Source organism: Drosophila obscura, unplaced genomic scaffold, assembly GCF_018151105.1.
Source record: "Drosophila obscura isolate BZ-5 IFL unplaced genomic scaffold, ASM1815110v1 contig_186, whole genome shotgun sequence".
NCBI classification, from domain to species: Eukaryota; Metazoa; Arthropoda; class Insecta; order Diptera; family Drosophilidae; genus Drosophila; species Drosophila obscura.
In genome coordinates, this window is record NW_024542774.1 from 3,003,488 (window position 1) to 3,024,133 (window position 20,646).

At 45.4% G+C, this 20,646-nt stretch overlaps 2 protein-coding genes across 11 annotated transcripts; one reads left to right on the forward strand and one right to left on the reverse strand.

The window, feature by feature from the left end:
• The first annotated feature begins 39 nt into the window (after positions 1-39).
• Positions 40-2,144, forward strand: LOC111082139 (alkylated DNA repair protein alkB homolog 8). The gene has a single exon (XM_022378322.2). It carries the CDS (start codon positions 51-53, stop codon positions 1,908-1,910), a length of 1,860 nt encoding a protein of 619 aa, XP_022234014.2. The 5' UTR covers positions 40-50; the 3' UTR covers positions 1,911-2,144.
• On the reverse strand, positions 1,941-19,825 carry LOC111070994. 10 transcript variants are annotated; one of them, XM_041593064.1, is made up of 9 exons: positions 19,204-19,825; positions 12,972-14,461; positions 12,440-12,581; positions 7,707-7,849; positions 7,472-7,641; positions 7,205-7,399; positions 4,518-4,571; positions 4,248-4,445; positions 1,941-4,181 (listed from the first exon to the last, which is right to left on the reverse strand). In XM_041593064.1, the coding sequence occupies exons 2-9, from the start codon at positions 13,015-13,017 to the stop codon at positions 3,573-3,575; spliced, it is 1,557 nt and encodes a 518-aa protein (XP_041448998.1). In that variant the 5' UTR covers positions 13,018-14,461; positions 19,204-19,825; the 3' UTR covers positions 1,941-3,572. The 10 variants fall into 10 exon arrangements, with proteins under 10 accessions (XP_041448998.1, XP_041448997.1, XP_041448996.1 ...); XM_041593063.1 differs by having other exon boundaries at positions 7,707-7,855; XM_041593062.1 differs by having other exon boundaries at positions 4,248-4,571; positions 19,549-19,825.
• Positions 19,826-20,646: the final 821 nt, after the last annotated feature.

A 20,646-nucleotide genomic window follows, 5' to 3' on the forward strand; every position in this document is an offset into this window, starting at 1 on the left:
GATTTTCTTAATATTTCCATTTGTCGCGATATGTACACACTGGCGGCAGCATGCACGTTGAGCAACAGCAGCAAATTGTAAACAATGCTAAAAAAGCTGATAAAAAACGGCGTAGATGTCTGGCAATTATCAGAAGCGACTGCGATGTGTCTTTCAGCGACACCCCCACCGTTTACTTGGCAATTCTGAACGTGGGACTCAGCAATGGACTCACTGAGGAACGCCTACTCGAAGCTGCCGCCCAAACAGGTGGCAGCGTCTCTGAGGTGGCAATGTTGACCGGAAAATCGTACTGTTTTCTCGTTTGCTGCACGATAGAGGACGCCCAGCTTGTTTACACGGGCATACACAATGTGGCGACCATCGGACAGCAGGGAGCAGTGGCCTATCTAAGCTATGTCAAGGAATTGCCTACGCTGGCCGGCAAAAGTGAGTGGAACAAAACGCTGCCCAGCGGGCTCATCGTACTGCCAGACTTTGTCAGCGATGCGGAGGAGGCGACGCTGCTTAGATCCATTGCCGAAGATGGTAGATCATATGAGGGCACCCTTAAACACCGGAATGTCAAGCATTTTGGCTTCGAGTTTCTATATGGCAGCAACAACGTGGACCCCACGCGACCTCTGGAGCAGCCCATACCCACAGCCTGTGATTTTCTCTGGCCGCGAGTTGAGAAGTTTTCTTCTTCCTGGGACTGGAGCACGCCAGACCAACTGACTGTCAATGAGTACGAGCCAGGACATGGCATACCGCCTCATGTGGACACCCACAGTGCATTTTTGGATCCCATTCTTTCACTGTCCCTGCAGTCTGATGTGGTTATGGATTTTCGGCGTGGTGAGGAGCAGGTTCAGGTGAAGCTGCCCCGCCGCTCCCTGTTGATCATGTCCGGCGAAGCTCGCTACGATTGGACGCATGGCATTAAGCCCAAGCACATCGATGTGGTGCCCACACCAACTGGAAGTTTGACCACGCAGGCCCGCAGCAAGAGGACATCCCTTACGTTTAGACGCTTGCGACTAGGCAACTGCAACTGCTCCTACCCCACGCTGTGTGACAGCCAGCAATCGAAAGTGCCGCAAGAGTTGTCCACCACATTGGCCGACCAAGCCGTTAGCCTGGAGCAGCAGAATGTTCACGAGGTCTACGATAAAATTGCAAATCATTTTAGTGAGACGCGGCACTCGCCCTGGCCTCAGGTGGCCCAGTTCCTGGATAGCTTCGATTCCGCCTCTGTGGTCCTCGACGTCGGCTGTGGCAATGGCAAGTACCTGGGCTGCAATACCCAAGTCCTAGCCATTGGATGTGATCGTTCCCAAGGATTGCTCGCAGTCGGCCGACAGAAGGGTCAGAACGTCTTCCGTTGCGACTGTCTCAATTTACCCGTGCGCTCGTCTAGCATCGATGGGTGCATCAGCATTGCTGTCATCCATCATTTGGCCAGTGCCGAACGTCGCCTAGGCGCTCTGAGGGAGATGACACGTGTTCTTCGTCCTGGTGGCCGTGCACTGGTCTATGTCTGGGCCAAGGAACAGCGACGTAACGATAAGAAATCCTCCTACCTCAGGCAAAACAAGGCCGTGAACAAGGAGCGCACCACCGAACAGGAGCAGCGGCAGAAGCAGCAGAAGGAACTTGAACAGCGGCCACGGGATCATGTTGCCCTCCCAGTGCACACCAACCGCACCGAGTTCCAGCAGCAGGACGTTCTAGTACCCTGGAAGAGCAAGGATGAGCAACGCACAACGTTTTTACGCTACTATCACGTATTCGAGGAGCAGGAGCTGGAGAAGCTAGTGGCCCAGCTGCCAGAGGTTGAGCTTAAACAGAGCTACTATGATCAGGGCAATCATTGTGTGATATTCGAAAAGAAAGTCATCATCCCCACCCAACAGCTGGGACTTGAGTAGATGCTAAAGGAGAACGAGTATTAATATAATTCGTTTATTTGATTTCAAAAATACACATTCACATGATTTTACTTTTGCTTAATAGCGAATCAAACATAAACTAGAACTTAGTTAAGCTATTTGTTTGACCCATCCAAGTGGTGTGGTGTTCGTTCTCTTTATTGTAGCTTTGGACCATAAATTGACAATTCCTTAATAACAACATTTTGTGTGTTCCACTGAATAGTATTTCAGCTTAAATATGCATGGTAGGTAGGTACGAGTGCTGGATATATTTACATTTCATGTTGTAGATTTATTCAAACAAATTCAATATTAGGAGCCATAGGTCGCAATTGTGTGTGTATGTAAATAGTAGGTAGGTGGATAGTACGTGGATAGATATATAGTATAAATTTTAGTATCATAACTAAAATGTATAGAGACTACCTAAAACGGTGTTTGAGGAGGAAAGGAGGAGTAGGAGCAAACGTATGGTATGGTGCGGGTTGGAGCTTCTTAAAATAATGTTCCTAACTCCCTAGGTTTATGTATATAAATCCATGCATTATCTCCGCTCAATCGTGTATAAATCGAACTACAGAAATGACTTGACTACACTGAATAAATACACATTGGAACTCGATTTTTAAAAACACGTTTCAAACTCTACATTTAACTATATCCTTATGATATGCATATAACTATGTATTTATAGACTAGTTTACAGTTTCAAACGTTTCGCTTTGGTCGTGGGTAGAGTAGAGTATGCATATATGTGTGTTTGTGTGTTTGTCTGTTTGATATGTTAGCAAGTAACATTTGGACTATGTGTGTTCGTTCGTTCGTTCGTTAGATCGTCTTAAAGCTACGAGCCAGGCATTTAGCGGGTGTTCTAGTCTAAGGAAATTAGTCTAAGATTTTGTTCATAAAAATACACACGAGTATGTGGGTTAACGTGGTATATAAATATAGATGTATATATCCGTGTTTGTGTATAGGTCGCGTGTATAACAGTTGTGGTGCCCCAAAAGTGCTTTGTTTTTTTTGGCTATATGTATAGGAGAACAATAAAAGAGAGTTGGTTGTTTTGTTGGTTCACTTATTTCATACATACAACAGCTATGTGCGTCTACGGACTAGGTTAAACCAGAAATTCATCATCATAATCATAATATTAAAGCCTGATAGTTTACTCGTTTGTTGTTAAAGCTGATTTATCAGTTACATTATATGTATATAGTACACAAACATACATACATATGTACATATATAACGGCATATAAAGTTCTATAGGTTCCATGTTTGTTTTTGTTTTTGTTTTTCATTTGTTCAGTTTTCAATTAATGTAGGTATGTGTATACTTCAGTCGTTGTTGAATATACAAAGCTTTCTTCCCTGGTGATGGGTGATGACCTTTGGTACAGTATTCTCCTATATCTACTTCTCTTCCACTCCTTCTTCGTTCAAATTCTCTCACATCTCTCACCGAAACACTTATTTGAGCTGCTGGCATTCTAAGTCCACCTTTTTCGTCTCATTTCTCACATTAGTCGATTTTAAGGGTTTAGGATGGGTCTGGATCTGGGTCTGTGTGTGGTGTGTGTTGGCTGGTGCTGGGACTGAGTCTGATGTCCAGATGCCTTGAGCGTGCGCTTAGATAAATGTTTCGGCTGCCATTTGTTACAAACACTCCGCCAGCGGCGGCTTCTCAATGGGCGGCGAAGGCCCCGAGACGGAAACCATTGGCACAGCACTGATCTTGGGCTTGATTATCTTCAGCCCCAGTGCCAGGTTCTTGGGACTGCTATGCGGCGATGAGGAGGCTGTCGACGAGCGCTGATGGACCAGAACTCGTGGCTTCGCCTCGATGGCAAAGCTGGGCGAGGATGAGGCGGAAACGGTGGCAGTGGCGTTGGCACTGGCCAGCAGCGGGACATGTACCAGCTCCTCCACCGTCTCCGCCGAGTCCTGCGATTCGTGCACAATGGCAGCGCCATCGCTGTGAATCAGAGCAGCGGTCGACTGTACATCGGCGTCGTCGTCCTGCATGTACGGCGGCGGCGCCTCTAGCGAAATGCTGCCCACAATCATGTTGGCCGTGGTGATGGCAGCCGAGCGAGCCAGCAGGCTAGTCACAGCTGTGGCCGATGGCTTTGCGTCGTGGATCACTGGCAGGCGGAGGAATTCTCCCCCGTGTCCGCACTCCTTCATCTCTATGTCGTTGCTTTCCTGGGAAAGATTCTGGCGCTTGACGGTTTCGTCATCGGTTCGCCACTGCCGGAGGCTCTTCTGCAAGGATTAGAACGGCTTTAGAGGTGACTGTGGCAAGTGCAACATATAAAATGATCGAGTTACCTTTCTGCCATTGTCCGTGATATTCTCCGCACTCTTGGCCTTTCGGCAAAGGACACTCTGGGAGCCGTGGCGGCGCAGGAACTCAATCGAGTCGAATCCGCGACCCTCCGACGAGACGAATATGGCCGAATTGATGCGACTCCGGGTACAGCGCTCCGATATGGATGTGGAGTGCTCCTCGGCCAGCATGTGGATGTGCTGCAATGGAAAGAGTGTCAGTAGAGGCCTCGATCTGGGGGTCGTTCCGATGGTTCTGCTCAAGGTTCTTACGCGGCTATTGCAGTGCAACGGTGGATTGGCGTTGGCACAGTCACTGCTGTCGAACTGCGCCACCAAAAGGAGAGCGGAGGAGCGCACAGAAAGAAACAGATAGAGAGATAGGAAAGAGTAGAGAGGAGAAAGTGTCACAGTCTCGCTCGGAAAATCGGGGCAACAAGATTTACACACTCAGAACACAGAACATAAGCCTTTGGGCAGCGGTAGTGATCCGCCTGCCACTCGAACAACTGACCTTCAGACCATCAGAGTCCTACGGCCAGCAACAGCAACAACAACAACATCAGCAACAAGAGCAAGCGAAAAGCGTGGGAGCGGTGGCGCCTCTACCTAACAACTACAAAGATACAAAGGTACGGGAAGCCAGGATATGCAGATGCTCTAGCGTGTTTGCGATTGGTGAATTGCTGTGAGAGTGGTGTGGATGTGCGCGGCGCCAGAATCAGATGAGATCCGATCCGTTTCATTGCTACAATTGATAACTGTTCATCTGTACAGGGTGTGTTTCTGTGCGTGTGTGTGTGTGCTTGATTGCAGGTGCGATTGATTTGGTGCTCTGCGCCGACTCGACTCTGAAACGACGAATAACACACACACGGCAAAGGTGCAAGTCGATCGTGCAATTATCGAAATCGTTATCGGAACGAGCGAAACGTCTTGCTGCAATCTGAATTTGAATTTGTATTTGAATTTGAATTTGCATTTCGAAACAAAATCCGTGCACCAAGCAGTTTTGTGGGAACGACTTACGCTGGCCGGCTCGCTGTAGTTGCTGTGGTTGAGCACGGACGAATCGGTGTGTATGGTGTCGCTGGCCACCATGCTGTGGTACTTCTGGAACTGCAGGCGGGACGAGCTGCGGCTGACGTCGCGCGAGCCCTCCCGACTGCGATCGGCGCAGGAGTACTGTCGCCGGTACTGACGCCGCCGCCGTCCTGCGTTGATGGAGGACGCACAGCTTGTTGGCCCACTGGCTCCCATGCCCTGGCCCATGCCGGCTGCATTGTAATCAGCGCATGCCAGCGTTCGAGGGAGTGCCGGAGGCGGGCGAAAGTAACTGGGATCGTAGCTGAATTGCCGCCGCCGCCACTGATCGTACTGCCTGTAGTGGCTCAAGAGACGACGGCGACGCAGGATCAGCTGCTTTTTGGCCTCGAGTACATCGTTCTCCTCCACAAAGGTCCGCTCCTGGGAGTTCTTCAGTATGCTACGCTGCTGGGTGAACTTTCGCTGTTTGGTGGCGCCCGCCTGCAGGGGCAGGATGCGCTGGGGAGGGGCGGCTGCCTCCCTTTCCCGTTGCAGCAGATGCTGGTTCTCGTTCTCCTTGGCCAACGCCTCGTCGGCATCGACATCGTGATCCTCAGGTGCGGTGTGGCTATCCAGGCTGTCCACATTCTCCAGCACACTGTGGGCGCCCACAATCGACTGATTGTCGACGCTGGGACCCCGGACATACGTGTTGATGGGCGTGCCATGGCTGTGTCCATGTCCGTGGCTGGCCGCAGCATTTACTGCGGAGGAGGCCGCTTCGCGGTGCGCTGGTTGCTAGCTCTCGACGTCCGCCTTGTGCAGCAGGGCGAACTGACAGCCGCAGTCGCGCTCCAGCTCCCGTCGCGGATACTGGAAGCAGCGATCGAAAATTCCGCACCCCTCGCAGCGGGGCAGGCACTGCCATGAGAGCAATACCCCAACAAAATCAAAAGAAGGCGGCAGCAGGAGCAGGAGCGGGAGCAGGACCACGAGCAGGGTCGGCAGGGCAGGCGAGAGGAGAGCGAAGTGAAAGTAAGGAACGTTTTGTCAGTGATTTCATTGCAAAGCTCGAACCTGAACAGCAAAGCTCAAAACCAAAACCAAAAACCAAAACCGCTAAATGCAATAAATATATGTATAAGTAGTAGATCTAGGCAATGTGTGGATAATACGAGCTAATAATACGAGGATGAAAGTGTTCTGGGTTTGGTCGGTCTTGCTAATCGAATCTAAGTGGAATCTAAAACTAAGGTAAGCCTGCGCACGGCCCAGGACGGCCTGCGATCGACCGAGAAAACGGCCAGTTCTGTACGGTTGAAAACAAAAAGAAGCCAAAATCAATACGAAAGTAGCAGGTGCCATTCCTTTTAAGCAAATCATAGGAAAAATCAGTAGGGGACCTCTTTGCTGGAATCGAAACTTCTTCTTTGGCCAGATGCACTGTCTAGACTTTTGATTATGCTGGTGTTTGGGGTAAAGCAGGGTCTGAGTCCGGGCGGGGGGATAGACAAACTCCACGGGCGGGCGGGTGCACGAGATAAAAAGGAAACGGTGTGGTACATATTGTATGCTGGTAGTTCAATAATAGTCAAATGTTTACTTGAGTTTGATGCATAGAAAAAAAGCTAATTAAATGCAAAAATATTTGGTTTGTTGGTTCATACGTATGCAAGTAGTAGTTTGAAGAATTTGTTAGTTTGGAATACCTTGACAAAGAAATCGGGGTGTAGGTTCTAAAAATGAAGCATAACAGAAATGAAACATAGATAAGTTTTTCGCGAATATGATGTGGAATCCAAAACAGGACGCAAGGGCATCCAGAGCGTATACCCCATCCGCGGAATCCCACACGTACACACACACACACACACACAAACACACACACAACCATTCCCACCTGCCCGCACTGGGCAAAGTGCTGTGGAACGTACCTGATGCGAGTGCTGGCCATTGCAGCCGCTGGCGCTGCACACTCCCGTGCCCGGCACCTTGAGCTGCTCGTGCTTGTAGTCCGGCTGGTAGGGGAGCAGCATTCGGATCTTGCCCCAACGATTGAAGAACAGAGCTATGGCGCCGGCCCACACCATGAGCACGATCAGCACAATGCCGATTTCCACACCGCGTATCTGTTGTCAATAAAAGATTTTTCGTATTCATTATTTTACACTCTTTTATATTCGCTCTCTGCTCCATCTTACAGTGGGCAACTCTCGGGTTGTGCTATGGGTCAGTGTATTGGTGGCCGTGGAGGTCACATCATCGCCAAAGCTGCTTCCATTTCCGGTTGCGTTCCGTACACTGGCATTCCCGTTGCCGTTCCCAAAGATGCCAGGCGGAAAGTCCTGCTCAGAGGTATTCCTGGGCAGATCTGCAGGCGGAAACAGCACATTTTGGATCTATTTGTGGGATGGATCGGATATGCACGAGACTCACCTAGGGTCCTGAACTTAATTTGGCCACGGCTGCGATACTTTTTGCCCTGCCAGATGGCCGTCACGACCAGCGAGTACTGTGTGCTGGGCAGTAGACGATCCAGGACAATGGCCTCGCTGCTACCGGCAACGTCCTGTACAACCCTGTAACTTAAATTAATTCAATTACCACTCTCGTATGGCAACTAAGGGACCGGGCGGTGTACGGTGCGAGGATAGTGCATACGTATGCGTGATATATGTACGAGTATGTGTGTGTGTGTCCGTTTTGTTGCTAATTGAACAACTACAAACAATCCCGGCGTGATATATGAGGCCGGTCGGTCCGTGTGTACGTAATTACAGCGTTGGCCAATATTTCACTTTGTCACTTTCGCTGGAACAGAATACCCAACATGTCCTAGATTTGCCAATCGAGAGCTCACATTACACACCAGAGCAGGCAGTGGAGCTCTGCCTGCTGCCTTCTAAGCTATCCTTTCGTTCCATGGCTTGTGCGTGGCCAGGAAAAGTGCCCAGACTTCTGCAATATCTCCCATTACTATGGTCGCCGCCACAACAGTCTGACAAATGATTCATTATTCATACATGCTATATAAGTGTATATGTATATACGATACACACTCGTACACCAGAAGCCCGTAACCAACACTCACATTTCTGGACATACATACAACACCAGTACATTCACGTCGCAATGGTACCCAGAGGAACTAAAGACCAAACAGAAGTTGCCCGCATTTCGCTTGTTCCCATGTCAGACAAAACAAAAACAGCGACATACAAGCAAACATTAACGTTAAAAGCCAGTAACCAGGACGAACATTAACAGTCGAATGCCAATGCTCTTTAATGCGGATTGAAATACAATTGTTTAAGGGGACACTAAACACTAGCAGAAAAGTTCAGTTAAAAATCGAATGGCATAAGATAAAGCCAGAATTGACAGCAGAAGAGAAGAATAACATTCCCATGTTGCCATTTTTTCGTTAATAAGCACTGAATCATCTTAAGGACGATGAAAATATCTCTGTACGAGTAAGCTACTTATTCGGCTTATGCTAATTTTGGTAGATATTCATCTTCTAACCCGTATTGTTCGCTCATTATAAATGTATGAATTACCTCCAGCCAGGAGCTAAATACATAATTGATTTGAGACTGGGCTCCATTTACACACTCGTCGCATACACTTCTGCACAGCTAATAGAGTCGTGGCTGCAGGGCAATGGAAATTGGGCCGTTTTATGCAAACATCAGCCATATGTGACATGGCCAGGCGTTGTCTAAAGTTTCCCAGTTAAGTTTTCAGCATGTGGTGACGCCTGGGGAAAATCAAATTTAATCCTCCCCGTTCCACTAACCACTCCTTGGTGGGTTGTCTGGCATTAAAGTCGATGTAGAAGGTGCTTATTATCCACAATTTAAGCACACGCCATGGCTCCAATTCGGTTCTGGGTTGGATCCTGTACCCTTTGCTCGTTCTTAGCTGGCATTAGAAATGCACGTGAATTTTTAGCAGCAGCAACACCAGCACCAGGGAGTATTCTCAATTTCATGATGTTTTTTTTTTTTACCCCACCTTAGCCTTGCCCCCTGCCCGTTGGCCATTTCCTTTTTACTGCCATGGCTTGGGCTCTGGCCAAAATTTTATATTCGCAATTTGGTGAGCTCTGGTGTGAAACTCGCAAAGGTCCAAAGATGCTCGTGTATGAATTTCGTTTTATGTTTCAATTTTTATATTTATTATTTGTATGTCAGGTTTTTCATGTCTGGCTTTATTAATAAATAATTTGCTTAGAGGCCAGTGAATACCATACGAATGCGTTTGCCACTGACTCGTGTCCATTTCTGGAACTCCACAGTGGCTCTTCGATATGCAAACACGACTGAGTCACATAAATACTAGGGAACGTGGATGGATAAGAGTTTCTCTCTGTTCCTATTAAATAATTTACGATGTGCAAAGTGCACGTTCTACAACTTTATTCTAGGCCGGATATTGTTTATGTGGGTGGAGTGGTGGTGGTGTCATTGCTGGTTGTAAGGTAAGCCCACTTTGTGGGCTTTTCCAATTTTGCTTTGTATTCGAAATTCAATTAAAATTGCGTATACGCCCTCCTTCGTGGGACAGTTCCATCAATGTCTAATGAAGGATATCTGCTGATCAGGGACGTCTGCTATGGAAAGCTAATAGGAAACTTGTAAGTTCCTGTACACCAGCTTAGGCTGGATTATTTCTGTAATACGAGCACTCGTATCGCAGACTATGTGAACCACATACAAATCAGTTTAATGGTATGCTCTCCGTTTCTGTCCCTGTTGTCAAGCAGTTGTAGGGCTTATACTGGGAAATTTATGTTGTCATGGCAGAGACAGTGGTAGGAGGAGACACAGGCACAGGCACACAAGTCTTATCCGCTTTTACGTGACACAAAAGCTATGTACGTGTATGTATGTACCTGAAGCACTCTTATGTGTGGCTGGTCCTTGACATTTCAATTTTAATAATGTCAAATTGGCTCTAAAAGAATTGATAACGATAAATGAATAAAATCTAGCGCACCGGTGCTACATTTTGATTGGTGTTCACCAACTGTCGAGGCGGCACAGCTACCGCCCTTTGCCAGCCTCGTACCGGGGGGAACAGAGACCGTAATAGTACCTCCTTCGGTGGGACAGTAATTGGTATTAATTATTATTGTTATTGATGGTGCTTGACATGCTTGGACATATTGAACTCAACTCGAACCTTTTCGTCCCCCAAACACACACATTGTTCGTCAAGAATTTCATAAATCCACTTAGTAATTTGGAGCATGTAGGCTACACTGAGAAAAAAATTGAGGAACGGAAATAAGGAAGAAATTAGGGAATAAATTTTGACTACATTCCTAATACAATTTGGGGCTTGTTCATTTCTTTGAGTGTACAAAATGTTCCACTTTGGTGGTTGAATTTGAACTAGAGCCAGAGGCAGAGCCTGGGCCTGGGCCAGGGCCAAAGCCAAAACCCGGATCCGACGACTCACCGTCAACGTGTCTATGTACTAATCATACATTATTCAGGTCCACAATTTACTCGAAAAACGGTTGAAATATGGAACTAACAACGAGTAGTACACGCCGCACCGCACCGCAACGGCACGGCCACGGTCCACCATAATGACTGACCGACCCGACCGACGCGTTGGTAGTGGGTAATACACCAAAAATCGATACGAAAGAAACACACAAGAATTAAAAACAAACTCACTTATAAATAATGACCAGTGAAACAGGACAAAAACAGGCCCACTGCCTTTGTAATAAAATTTTTGACATAGGCGTGAACTTTATGGAAGAACAGCAGCGGGACAATAAATACAACAACATCATCAATGCTTTGGCATTGGACTGGAGGGCAGTAAAAGACAAAACACGCTTCAACACACTCACACGCAATATGAGCCATTAAATTGAAAGAACAAAAAAAAACCAAACAACAAAAAAACACATGACTCCTGGTCGCGGACTGTGCGGACTGCAGCAGCAGCAGCAGCAGTCAAAAAGTACAAAAGTCGAGCACTTAAGTTATTACACGGCATGCTAGCGCACAGCCAGCGAACGGGCTAAAGCCCAAGCGAGCAACCCAAACCAGCATTCCCATGCTGGGAGCCGGCGCCCCAGCCGGAGCGGAAGTGCTTAGTTTGTAGTCGAAATATGCAGCCCATTCCGGCATGCCAACACTCTCCGCTCACTCTCTTTCTCTCTGTCTTTGTCTCTGTCTGACTGTGTTCCCAGCGCCACGCAGGCGATGAGAAGCAGCAACAGCAGCCGCAGCAGCAACAGCAGCAGCAGCAGCAACAGCAAATCAGCAAGGGAGCAGCAAGTGTGAGAGATGGTGGGAGAGCTGCGATGAGTGCTTGGTTAAGGGGATGCGGGTGGAGTCGAGGCAAGACAGCTGCAGCTGAGCTAAATTATTACGGTAAATCATCGAAAATATTGCATTCGTACGAGAGCACATGAGAGCACACGAGAGCACGAGAGCGAGTTAAATGGCACACAGCAACAAAGTCTCTAAGAAATGTTTGCTCTACTCTTCACACACCCACTACGTACATATGTACATATATGCATGTACATATGTATATACTGTAGACACTGTAGACATTTACTTGCTTTCCTGCTAAACTCCCACTTCCACTTCTCCTGCCGCCTTCTCAGTGTTCCTTCTATTCACTTCTTCTGTTGGCTTTTGTTTTAAATAACATTGCTACAAGTCCACGCGGCTTTTGTTTTTCTTTTGGCCTGCATTCGCGGTAAATTTGGCCTTAACTTTTCCTATTTTGTTTTCTTTTCTTTGGTTTTTCTTTCGCTGTTGGTTTTAGTTGGGCCGTTATTTAGCTCATGGCCACCTGCCACACACAAACACAAACACACACACACACACTGACACGCAGACTAGCCAGCAAAGAAGCACGAGCACACTTGTACACGCACACATTGCTCTTAACTGACCGCTGCCACCTCCGGGCGCCATACCACTCCGCCTGCCCTGCTGCCCTGCCTGTCAATTGCATACAAAATACATATTTTACTTGTTCGCCTGCATAAATGCACTTGACTTGCTGCCTCTTCTGCCCAGCCCCGCCCCGCCCCCACCCATGCGTCAGTTACATTTGAAGTGTACTCGGCCGTTATTTAGCCAAGTCAAGTGGGTAGATTGAGTTCTTGCTTTGTCAGTGGTACCTACCTGTCGTCTGTCGGCTTGTACGTCACGACGTACTTCTCGATGGGATGTGCCTTCAGGTCGATTTGCGTTTGCCATGACACCCGCACCGCAGTGGGTGTCAGAAAGGTTACGGTTATGTTCTCCGGCGTCGCGGGAATGGTGCCTATTATAATAATAATTGCTTGTTATTATGTGATTATCCTTGTAAATGATGTGAATACGAATCACCACAGCTAGCCAGCCAAGTTTATGACTCTGAGAAATGGGATTATCAGATTACCTCAAGTCTTAAGTCTTGCGGCAAACTTGCGTAATATAAACTTATACTTTACTGCTTTGCTCTTGGTGTTAGCTATAAGGCAATGACTATATATCTTAGTGGCAAGTCCATTAAAAGACTAGCTCAATGAGCATTTGGCAGGGTCGTAAATAAGATTCAAATATCCCATATAAAACTAAATTGTTTTAGCCTTATATTAGATATGTATTTAGAAGTAAATGTATGTTTATAAATTGTTAGATATATGTATGTATGTATGTCTCTTGTACTCACCCGCCAGGCAGGCATTAACAAACAGTATGGCTATGAACACGAGCATTGTTGCGTATGATTCTGTTTGTGGGTTGTCTGTCGTTGTTTTTTGCTGTTGCTTCTGATTTGTATGGGATTCTTCTAGCTCTTCCTGTTTTCCCTCTTTGCTAAGGTTTCCGCTTGGATTATTCGCTGCTGTTGCTGATGCGGCTCTCTCTCTCTCTCGCTCTTGCTTTTGGTTTGCAGAATAGTTGATTTATTTTAAAAATAATCTAACTAAACATTAAAATCAGTCTTGCTTTGTCACGCACACACACACTACACTCTGCTACACTTATTTAGTTGGAATTGTGCAACTGCAGCAGCATTTCGATTCAAGTTATCCTCAGTTTGTTGCCAGTTACTCTTCTAATTGACTTTGCCAATGACATTTGCATTGGGTTATTGTTTCCTCTACTACCTTGCTCGCTCTGATATTTATGTCCCTTTTAGCTAGACAAAGAGAGAGCGAGGGGAAAGTTATGCGTGTATATTTTTATAACACATTTTTATGGAGCTCTGTGGGTGGGTCCCTGTCTCTCTCGCTCATTGTCTGTGTGTTCTGTCTCTGCTGAAGCGTCATCGAATCGCATTTGATGAACGTTTCGATAGTGTGACAGAGTAGGAGAGGTAGCAGCAGCTAGGAGGTGAGTAGGTGAGCAATAGGAGCAGTTGGGTAAGAGTTGGGGTGCGAGTGAGTGAGCGAATATTCCAACGATTCGTTAGCCGTTAGCTGCTTCTGTTTCGTGCTTGCTCGTTCCTGTCCAACTAGGGAATTATTCACATTGCGTTTGAATCTTTATTTTGTTGTTTCTGCTGCTTGTGTTATTATTCTCTGTTGCTGGTGCTATTGCTGTTGCTGCTGCTGGTGCCGGTGCTACTGCTGTTTTTGTTGCTTGGCTCTGGCTTTATAAAAATCAATAAAAAGCGACTTTCTGTCTGACAGCCGTTGATTTGGATGGTAGCCCTATCCCCACCAAGTGCGGGAGTTTCGGTTTTTGGGCAATCGCTGGAGGGAATGTTGCTTGGCTCCCCCCTTCCACGAAATTAATTCAATGAGACGGCGGCGTAAGGCTCTCTCTCTCTCTCTTTCGTTAATGGTTGGAGGAGGGTCTGGGGGCGCGACTACCAGCCACCTGTCGTCGCCGCCTGCTCCACCCACTGCTCGGTTTTTCCGGTACTTCCTGCTCTTTTTCGCGCTCGCTCGCTCTCCTCCTTTTGTTCTTGTCGCATTTATTTGATTTTGTTAACAATTTTGGCATAGCTGCCAAACCATTTAGGAAACATTTTAGTCGTTCAAAAGCTCTTGTTGCGCTTTGATTGGCCCTTTCCCTTTCCCTTTGCCGTTTCTCTTCTGTTTCTCCCTTTCTGATTTTGTTTGTTTTGTTTGTTTTTAGCGTTTGTCGCTAATTAAGCCCCGTTGCTGTTATGGCGGTACTTTCAACGTTTTCCAGCTGGACTGAGGAGTGAGACTGTAATAAATCAGAAATGGAATTAATGGTCTATGGCAAAAATATGCACATAAATTTGTAAATGTATGTATGTGTATAAGTGTATATGTTTTTGTGCATGGATTATTTGAATTAACATTAATTATATTGCGTGGTGCCCTTTGTTCAATCACAATTAAGCTTGTAATCGATTCATTAGCTCGGGGCCAAAACGTAATACAAGCAAATGTAAAGCATACTTTTTGGGGCATGGCTTTGAGTTTTTAATTGGCATTGCGCATACGCCATGTGGGAGAACACAAAAGCCCGCCCTTTTTTGGCCGCGTAATTCCATATTCATGTCAGGTTTCATCTGCCACGGACAATTCAATTTTAGTAGTTCCCATACTCCTCTAGCGTGTTTTTGCTTGTTCTGATGAATTTTTCCCGATTGTAAGGGGAAACTTTTAGGCCACAATAGTGAGTCCCATTTCAACCTGTTGTGACTATAATTTGTGGGCAACTGTTGGGTCATTTGGGGCCCCAGCAGTGGTCTCGAACATTCGCATTGGAGCAAGCCATTTAAACGAAACAAATGCCTGGAATATTCCCTTTTATCGAAAATATACTGAACATCGAACCCGAATGACTTTTATGGGAAACCAATGGGGGGAATCGACCATCAAATACTTGTACAGAAAGGACGAATGTTTTATGGTCGAATTGAGGGAGCAAGAGCTTTGATGGGTTAAGAAAGGGAACGAAAAGTTAACAGCCAATCAGCTGCAGAGCTGTTGATTGGTTTTTTGGGTAGAGAGAGCTTTGGGGCTGGTAGTCCTTGGGGCCTTAGAGAACTAAGCTCCAGATTCAACGCAGTTTCAACTATGTATATCCATCAAGCAATGAACCAATCTAATCCACTTAAGTTGCTTTTAATCTGAAAAGTGCCAAAATTGTATCAAAGTTTTGCAGTACAGATTTCCACTTTTTCAAGAAAACAAGAGGAAAAATCTTCTAGATGTTGATTGTTTGTCTTGTTCACTCGAGACACCCTTTCTGTTATTGTATAACCATTTATTCCAAAGTTATCAATACAACAGCTCGCCCTTCGCCAAGCATGCCTCCTTGTCTCCGCCCTTACCATTTAAGTCGCACTCAGGCAAATGAGTTTAGTTAGCAGCTGGCGTACTTATCGGATAATTGAGAGTGCTCCCCTGTCTGTATAGAGACGCTTATCAACAGCTCAAACTTTGACACTGACATTCTGCCTGCTGTCGCCTGTCGCCTGTCCTCTGTACTGTGTCGTACTCCTCCCCTTATTTCAAGTGCTGTCCATCTCTGTCCATCCGCTCGATTCTCATTAAATATATGCATTCAGATAACATATTTATCTCTCACTGTTTTTTGTTGTTGGTGTGCCCTTAAAACTTTTATGAACTTCTGGCGCACACTTTGGCATGCTTGCTCCTGTCTGTCAGTGGGAGAGATACTCTCAGATTACTCTAAGAGAATGTTTAATGCGTGTGCACACGCTCTGCAATTTAAATGATAATTTCGACATAGAGAAAGAAGTCAGTACATAAAACGTAATATTAGAAAATTCCTTCCAGAGTATTTCTCATTAAAGAGCGGCACGCTTCAGAATAAAGCCCGAATTTCTATTAGAGGTGACGCATGACCACAGAGAGGGAGTGGGGCTGGGCGCTACGAGTGCATGCATTCGCGCAATGGGAAACAAGTAGGTGAAAGCCGTTATCGTAAAATGAAAATGGCGGCTAGTACGCGCTGTCGCTGTCGACGCTGGCGTCGCATTTGCTGTCGCTCTTAATTATAGCGACAGCACATGCACAGGTGAGACACACAAAAGCACAGGGCCCCTCTTTCGCACACACACACACGTTCACTGGAGGGACCAGAATTATTCAACACGCGTGGGAGTACGTTTTTGATCCCATAAACCAATATATTTTTGGCTGGGATCATGGATCTCGTGGCCGGTAAGTAGGAGCCGGTGTGGGGCGATAAAGTTTGTTTCCAACCTATGCTCACATTCATTTATTACCCTGCCAACAAACAGAGGATGGAGGATTGCTTCACACAATGCTCAAGATTTCGGGCTTAAATTTGGTAGAATTAAGTTTAGAGCTGGCACAAAGTTGCCATTTTGGGAATACCAGTGTATCCCTTAGTCGGTGTTACTACATTAGCCGACTGGTTCATCATTTTTATTGCATACGCGCTCCGTCGCTGGGGTCTTTGGCATTTTGCGAGAGGAGGTGGGGTGTCTGTTTACTGTGGCTGCCAGTGCGGACAAACCAACAGCCAGCCAGGCAGCCAGCCAGTCAGCCGACAATAAATCAATCAGCTGTGCCAACATCCAATTCCCGCACAGACAATGCCCCGTCCTGGCTTCAAACTCCCTGTGTGTGTGTGTGTGTGTGTGTGCTTGGGTGTGTGTTACTGGCATGCTATTAACAAAAAGGTCAACTTAGTCGCTACAATTGAAGCCGAACGCCGAAACGAAACGGGAAAAAGGCTTGTGTGCTGCGCTCAACACTGCTCCAACTCGGTTCTTTTACTCATAAGTATGTGTGTGTGTGTGTAAAAGAGTGTAGCGACAATGGGATTGGGGGTAGAGAGAGAGAGAGAGAGAGAGAAAGCTAGAGGTGGAAAGAAAAGGACGATAGAATGCCATTATTCCCTGGCTGTAAAAACAAAAAAGGGAAAAACGGAAAATATACAAGAAACACTTGACTTCAATTTCAGCAAGATTTCCAGCAGCTTCTCTAGGGGAGAAAGAGATGTAGAGAGACGCTGCCAAGAAGAATGATAAAAATTTAAGCGGAAAGGGGCTGGCGAATCACTTAAAGCTTAAAACGAACCAGAAACACACACTAATGAAATATAAATGATGGTAAAAACTTCAAAAATTAAGGAACAAACTCTTATTTACGCAGAGAAAACTTATTACAGCAAATTCCATGGAAGTCTAGAAGGTTGGATGGAGAACTAAAGCAATAAAATCACGTCCTTAAAAGAGAGTCTAGCAGATCAAACATTCCGTTGGTAACTTTTTTTATGTATGATGTGAATTTTATCTGAACGGATGGTTTTGAAGATATAAGCCAAAATTTGATGAGATAGACGAGATTTGGGCAATTTTCGGGGATTTTTGTTTAGATAGATCAACATGCTGGAGAGACATTGTTGAATAAGTATTTTCAAGAATTATTTTTCTTATTATTATGCTCATTTATGTTCATAGCTTACAGTGTACGATATAGCAGTAATTTAAATTAGCCGAATGGGTTAAAGGCTACTAGTAAAAAGCATTCAAGTTCAAATACGAGTTTTTAGGACACAGAAGTTGGAAATGCCAACATCTCAATTAAACAACAACATAGCTGACACTCAAATAAAAGTTTTGTTTTATTGACTAACTCGAATGATTTATTTCCTGTTTCATGAAGTTTCTCAACCTTTTTTTCTCTTGGCATTGCTCTAAATAAAGTAATGATTTATTCTTATTTTTTTAAGTTTTCTCAATATTTCGGACCTGTTTTTTGGAAAACTGCTTTACAGAATATATTGACCCATTAAAATAAACTGTTAAACCACTGTTAAATGGAATTTTCCATTTTAAACTGACAAAACTTTTGCTGCATTTCCCACAACTTCAGCAGCAGTCCGAAAATACCAGAACAAGTTGTATTAAGGAATATATATAGAAATGAGTATACTTGTACAAATTCGTGAGCAGTGGAACCTCTTTAAGCGGACGGACAGGCATCTATATTGAGTCCCCATCCATTTCCCTATTTTGGTTGGAAAAATGTTCTCCCATGAGCTTTCAATGATATTTATTTAATTTCCAAGTATCTCTAATCGGCTTTAATGCGACTTCTTTGAAAATGCTTTTATTTTTAGCTTTGGACGCATCGATGGAAAAGAAAAGTTTCCTGATCTATCTACCTGACAATATTTCTTACAGTTATTGGTTATGGTTCATGTGGTAAAAATTGTGTGTGTTTCTTATTTACCGACCCCTCACTGTTGAAGAATTTATTTGTGTCCGCTGCCACATGGTTTTTGCTGTGGTGCAATGCACGCAGTGCGGCGACTGCGGCTGTGCCTGCGACGGATTTAAATTTAAAATGAACATTTACGCTTTCCGGGCTCTGGCCGGACGGATTCCCATTTGACCTGTTCTAGTTGCGATATATATACATACATGTGTATGATCATATACTCGTATATACATTCCTGATTCTTTGTTTAAACAATTTGTTTATAATAATTTTGGTATTTGCGATTTGTTACGCTTGAAATGGCCAACAATAGCAGCAGGCCAGGGGGTAAACAGCAATTTAAACACGAAAGGAAGGCCACCTTCGGTATCAGACTTTTTGGTTACCCTTACCGATCTACTCGTATTGTTCGTATGATATGGTTTTTCGATGTCGGTTAAATTTGGCTACAGATTTCGGAGATACATTTTCTTAATAAATAAATATATTTTTTTTTGCAGTGGGAAATGCTTTTATCTTTCGTTCCAAGTCCCTGGACAAATCAAAGTATCCCTCCGTCCAAGAGTACAAAGAATAGAGAGATGAAAAAGATTTACAACTTTTGAAACGGCATGGAGGGGACGGTTGGGTTAGGTTAGGGGTGTTTGTGGGGCACGGACGGAACTAAGCCAAATAACCAACCCACCCACCCAAAAGAATTGTAAATTGTTGTTGCTGTTTCTGTGCAAATAAACGGAACAGAAGCATTAAAATTACTTTTTAATTGCCACAGCTGCTGGTGCTGTTGCGCTCAGGTTGAAAGACTGACAGAGTCCATTAGGCGGCCATTTTCCGTTTCATTTCACTTTGGTTTTATATTTGATTTAAAAAAAATTTAATTGGCTTAAAAAATTCAACAGCCCTTGTGGGAATCTGCAAAGGGACAGGACAGGACAGGACGTTTTTCTGTTTGCGTTTTCTTTGCGGTTTTTAATTGAGTGACTGTCACAGACACACACACACACACACACAAAACTGTTTTAACCGTTAAAGCACTTAAGCACACACACCCGCAGAAAGCACGAGTGAGTGTCTGTCGTTTACAGTTACAGTTAAATTTACTTCTTTATTTATGCGTCAGGTCGGAGTCTATTTAACCGGCCATATTTAACAGCCACCTGTGCTGCTGAGAAGCTCCTCCTCCGCGTTCGGTCCAATCTCCAGTACTCAATCAGGAGGCAAAGCGTCGTCCACTTGCATCCACTGATAACACACAAAAACAATCACTTTTTGTCTCTTCTTTTTTCTGTGCTCTCTGTCGTCTCTTCTGGTTTCACTCTGTAAGATTCTTTCGCTTGTTCCCGTTAGTTACTTTTGCGGCCGACGCGAAAGCTTTGACTGAAATGAAAACGAAAATGGAACTGAACTGAACCAAAGCCTGACAACGGTGAAAGGTTGTGGGCAAGGGCATGGTAAAACTGTACAAGGTGCGGACAACTCCACAGGTCTCTCTCCACAAATGGACTGGCAATAGATATAGCTCACTATAAGAGCTGGATGCCACTACCTTCTTAGCCAGAAAGAGAGAGAGAGAGACACAGTGAGCGAGTACAAGAGCGCCGGCAGTTCGCCTGCTCAGAAGTGAATGCAAATGAGTTGACATTTTGGCTGATTTAAAGCTAGATTTGTGCTTACGTTAAAGCCTTTGGCAAGGGAAACAAGTTGTCATAGCTGTGCCTAGGTATTCCTGGATATTCCTTTTTCCTTTTAAAGTTTCTGCAGATTAATGTAGCCCAGCCAGCCGTCTTAGCCTCTCCAGCTGTAGAATTGTACACACGAAAGCTCTTTCAGTTGAGCTCTCTTCTTGCTCTCTCTTTCTCTCTTCGAAGAACTAAAGAGAAAGCAGGCAGCTTTTCTTTAACTAAGAATTCCTTGTGTTAGGTCGTGTTCGGCATGCCTTGGCCACGAAGAAGAAGACTTTGGTGGGAGGGACTTAGTTTTGGATAGGGTTGACTGGCTGACTTACTGACTGACAGACAGAGTGACAGACAGACCCACCATTGGGCTGAAAGCGCATTACCAGAGTTCAAGTGCGACGCTGCCCAGGAAATGGCAACCAACAGTGCGGCAATTTCCAGCGGAAATTTCATTGTTGTTTTTGGCAAACGCTTAATGTCAACTCTAAACTTAAGTGCGACTGCGACTGGCGTTGGGCTTAGG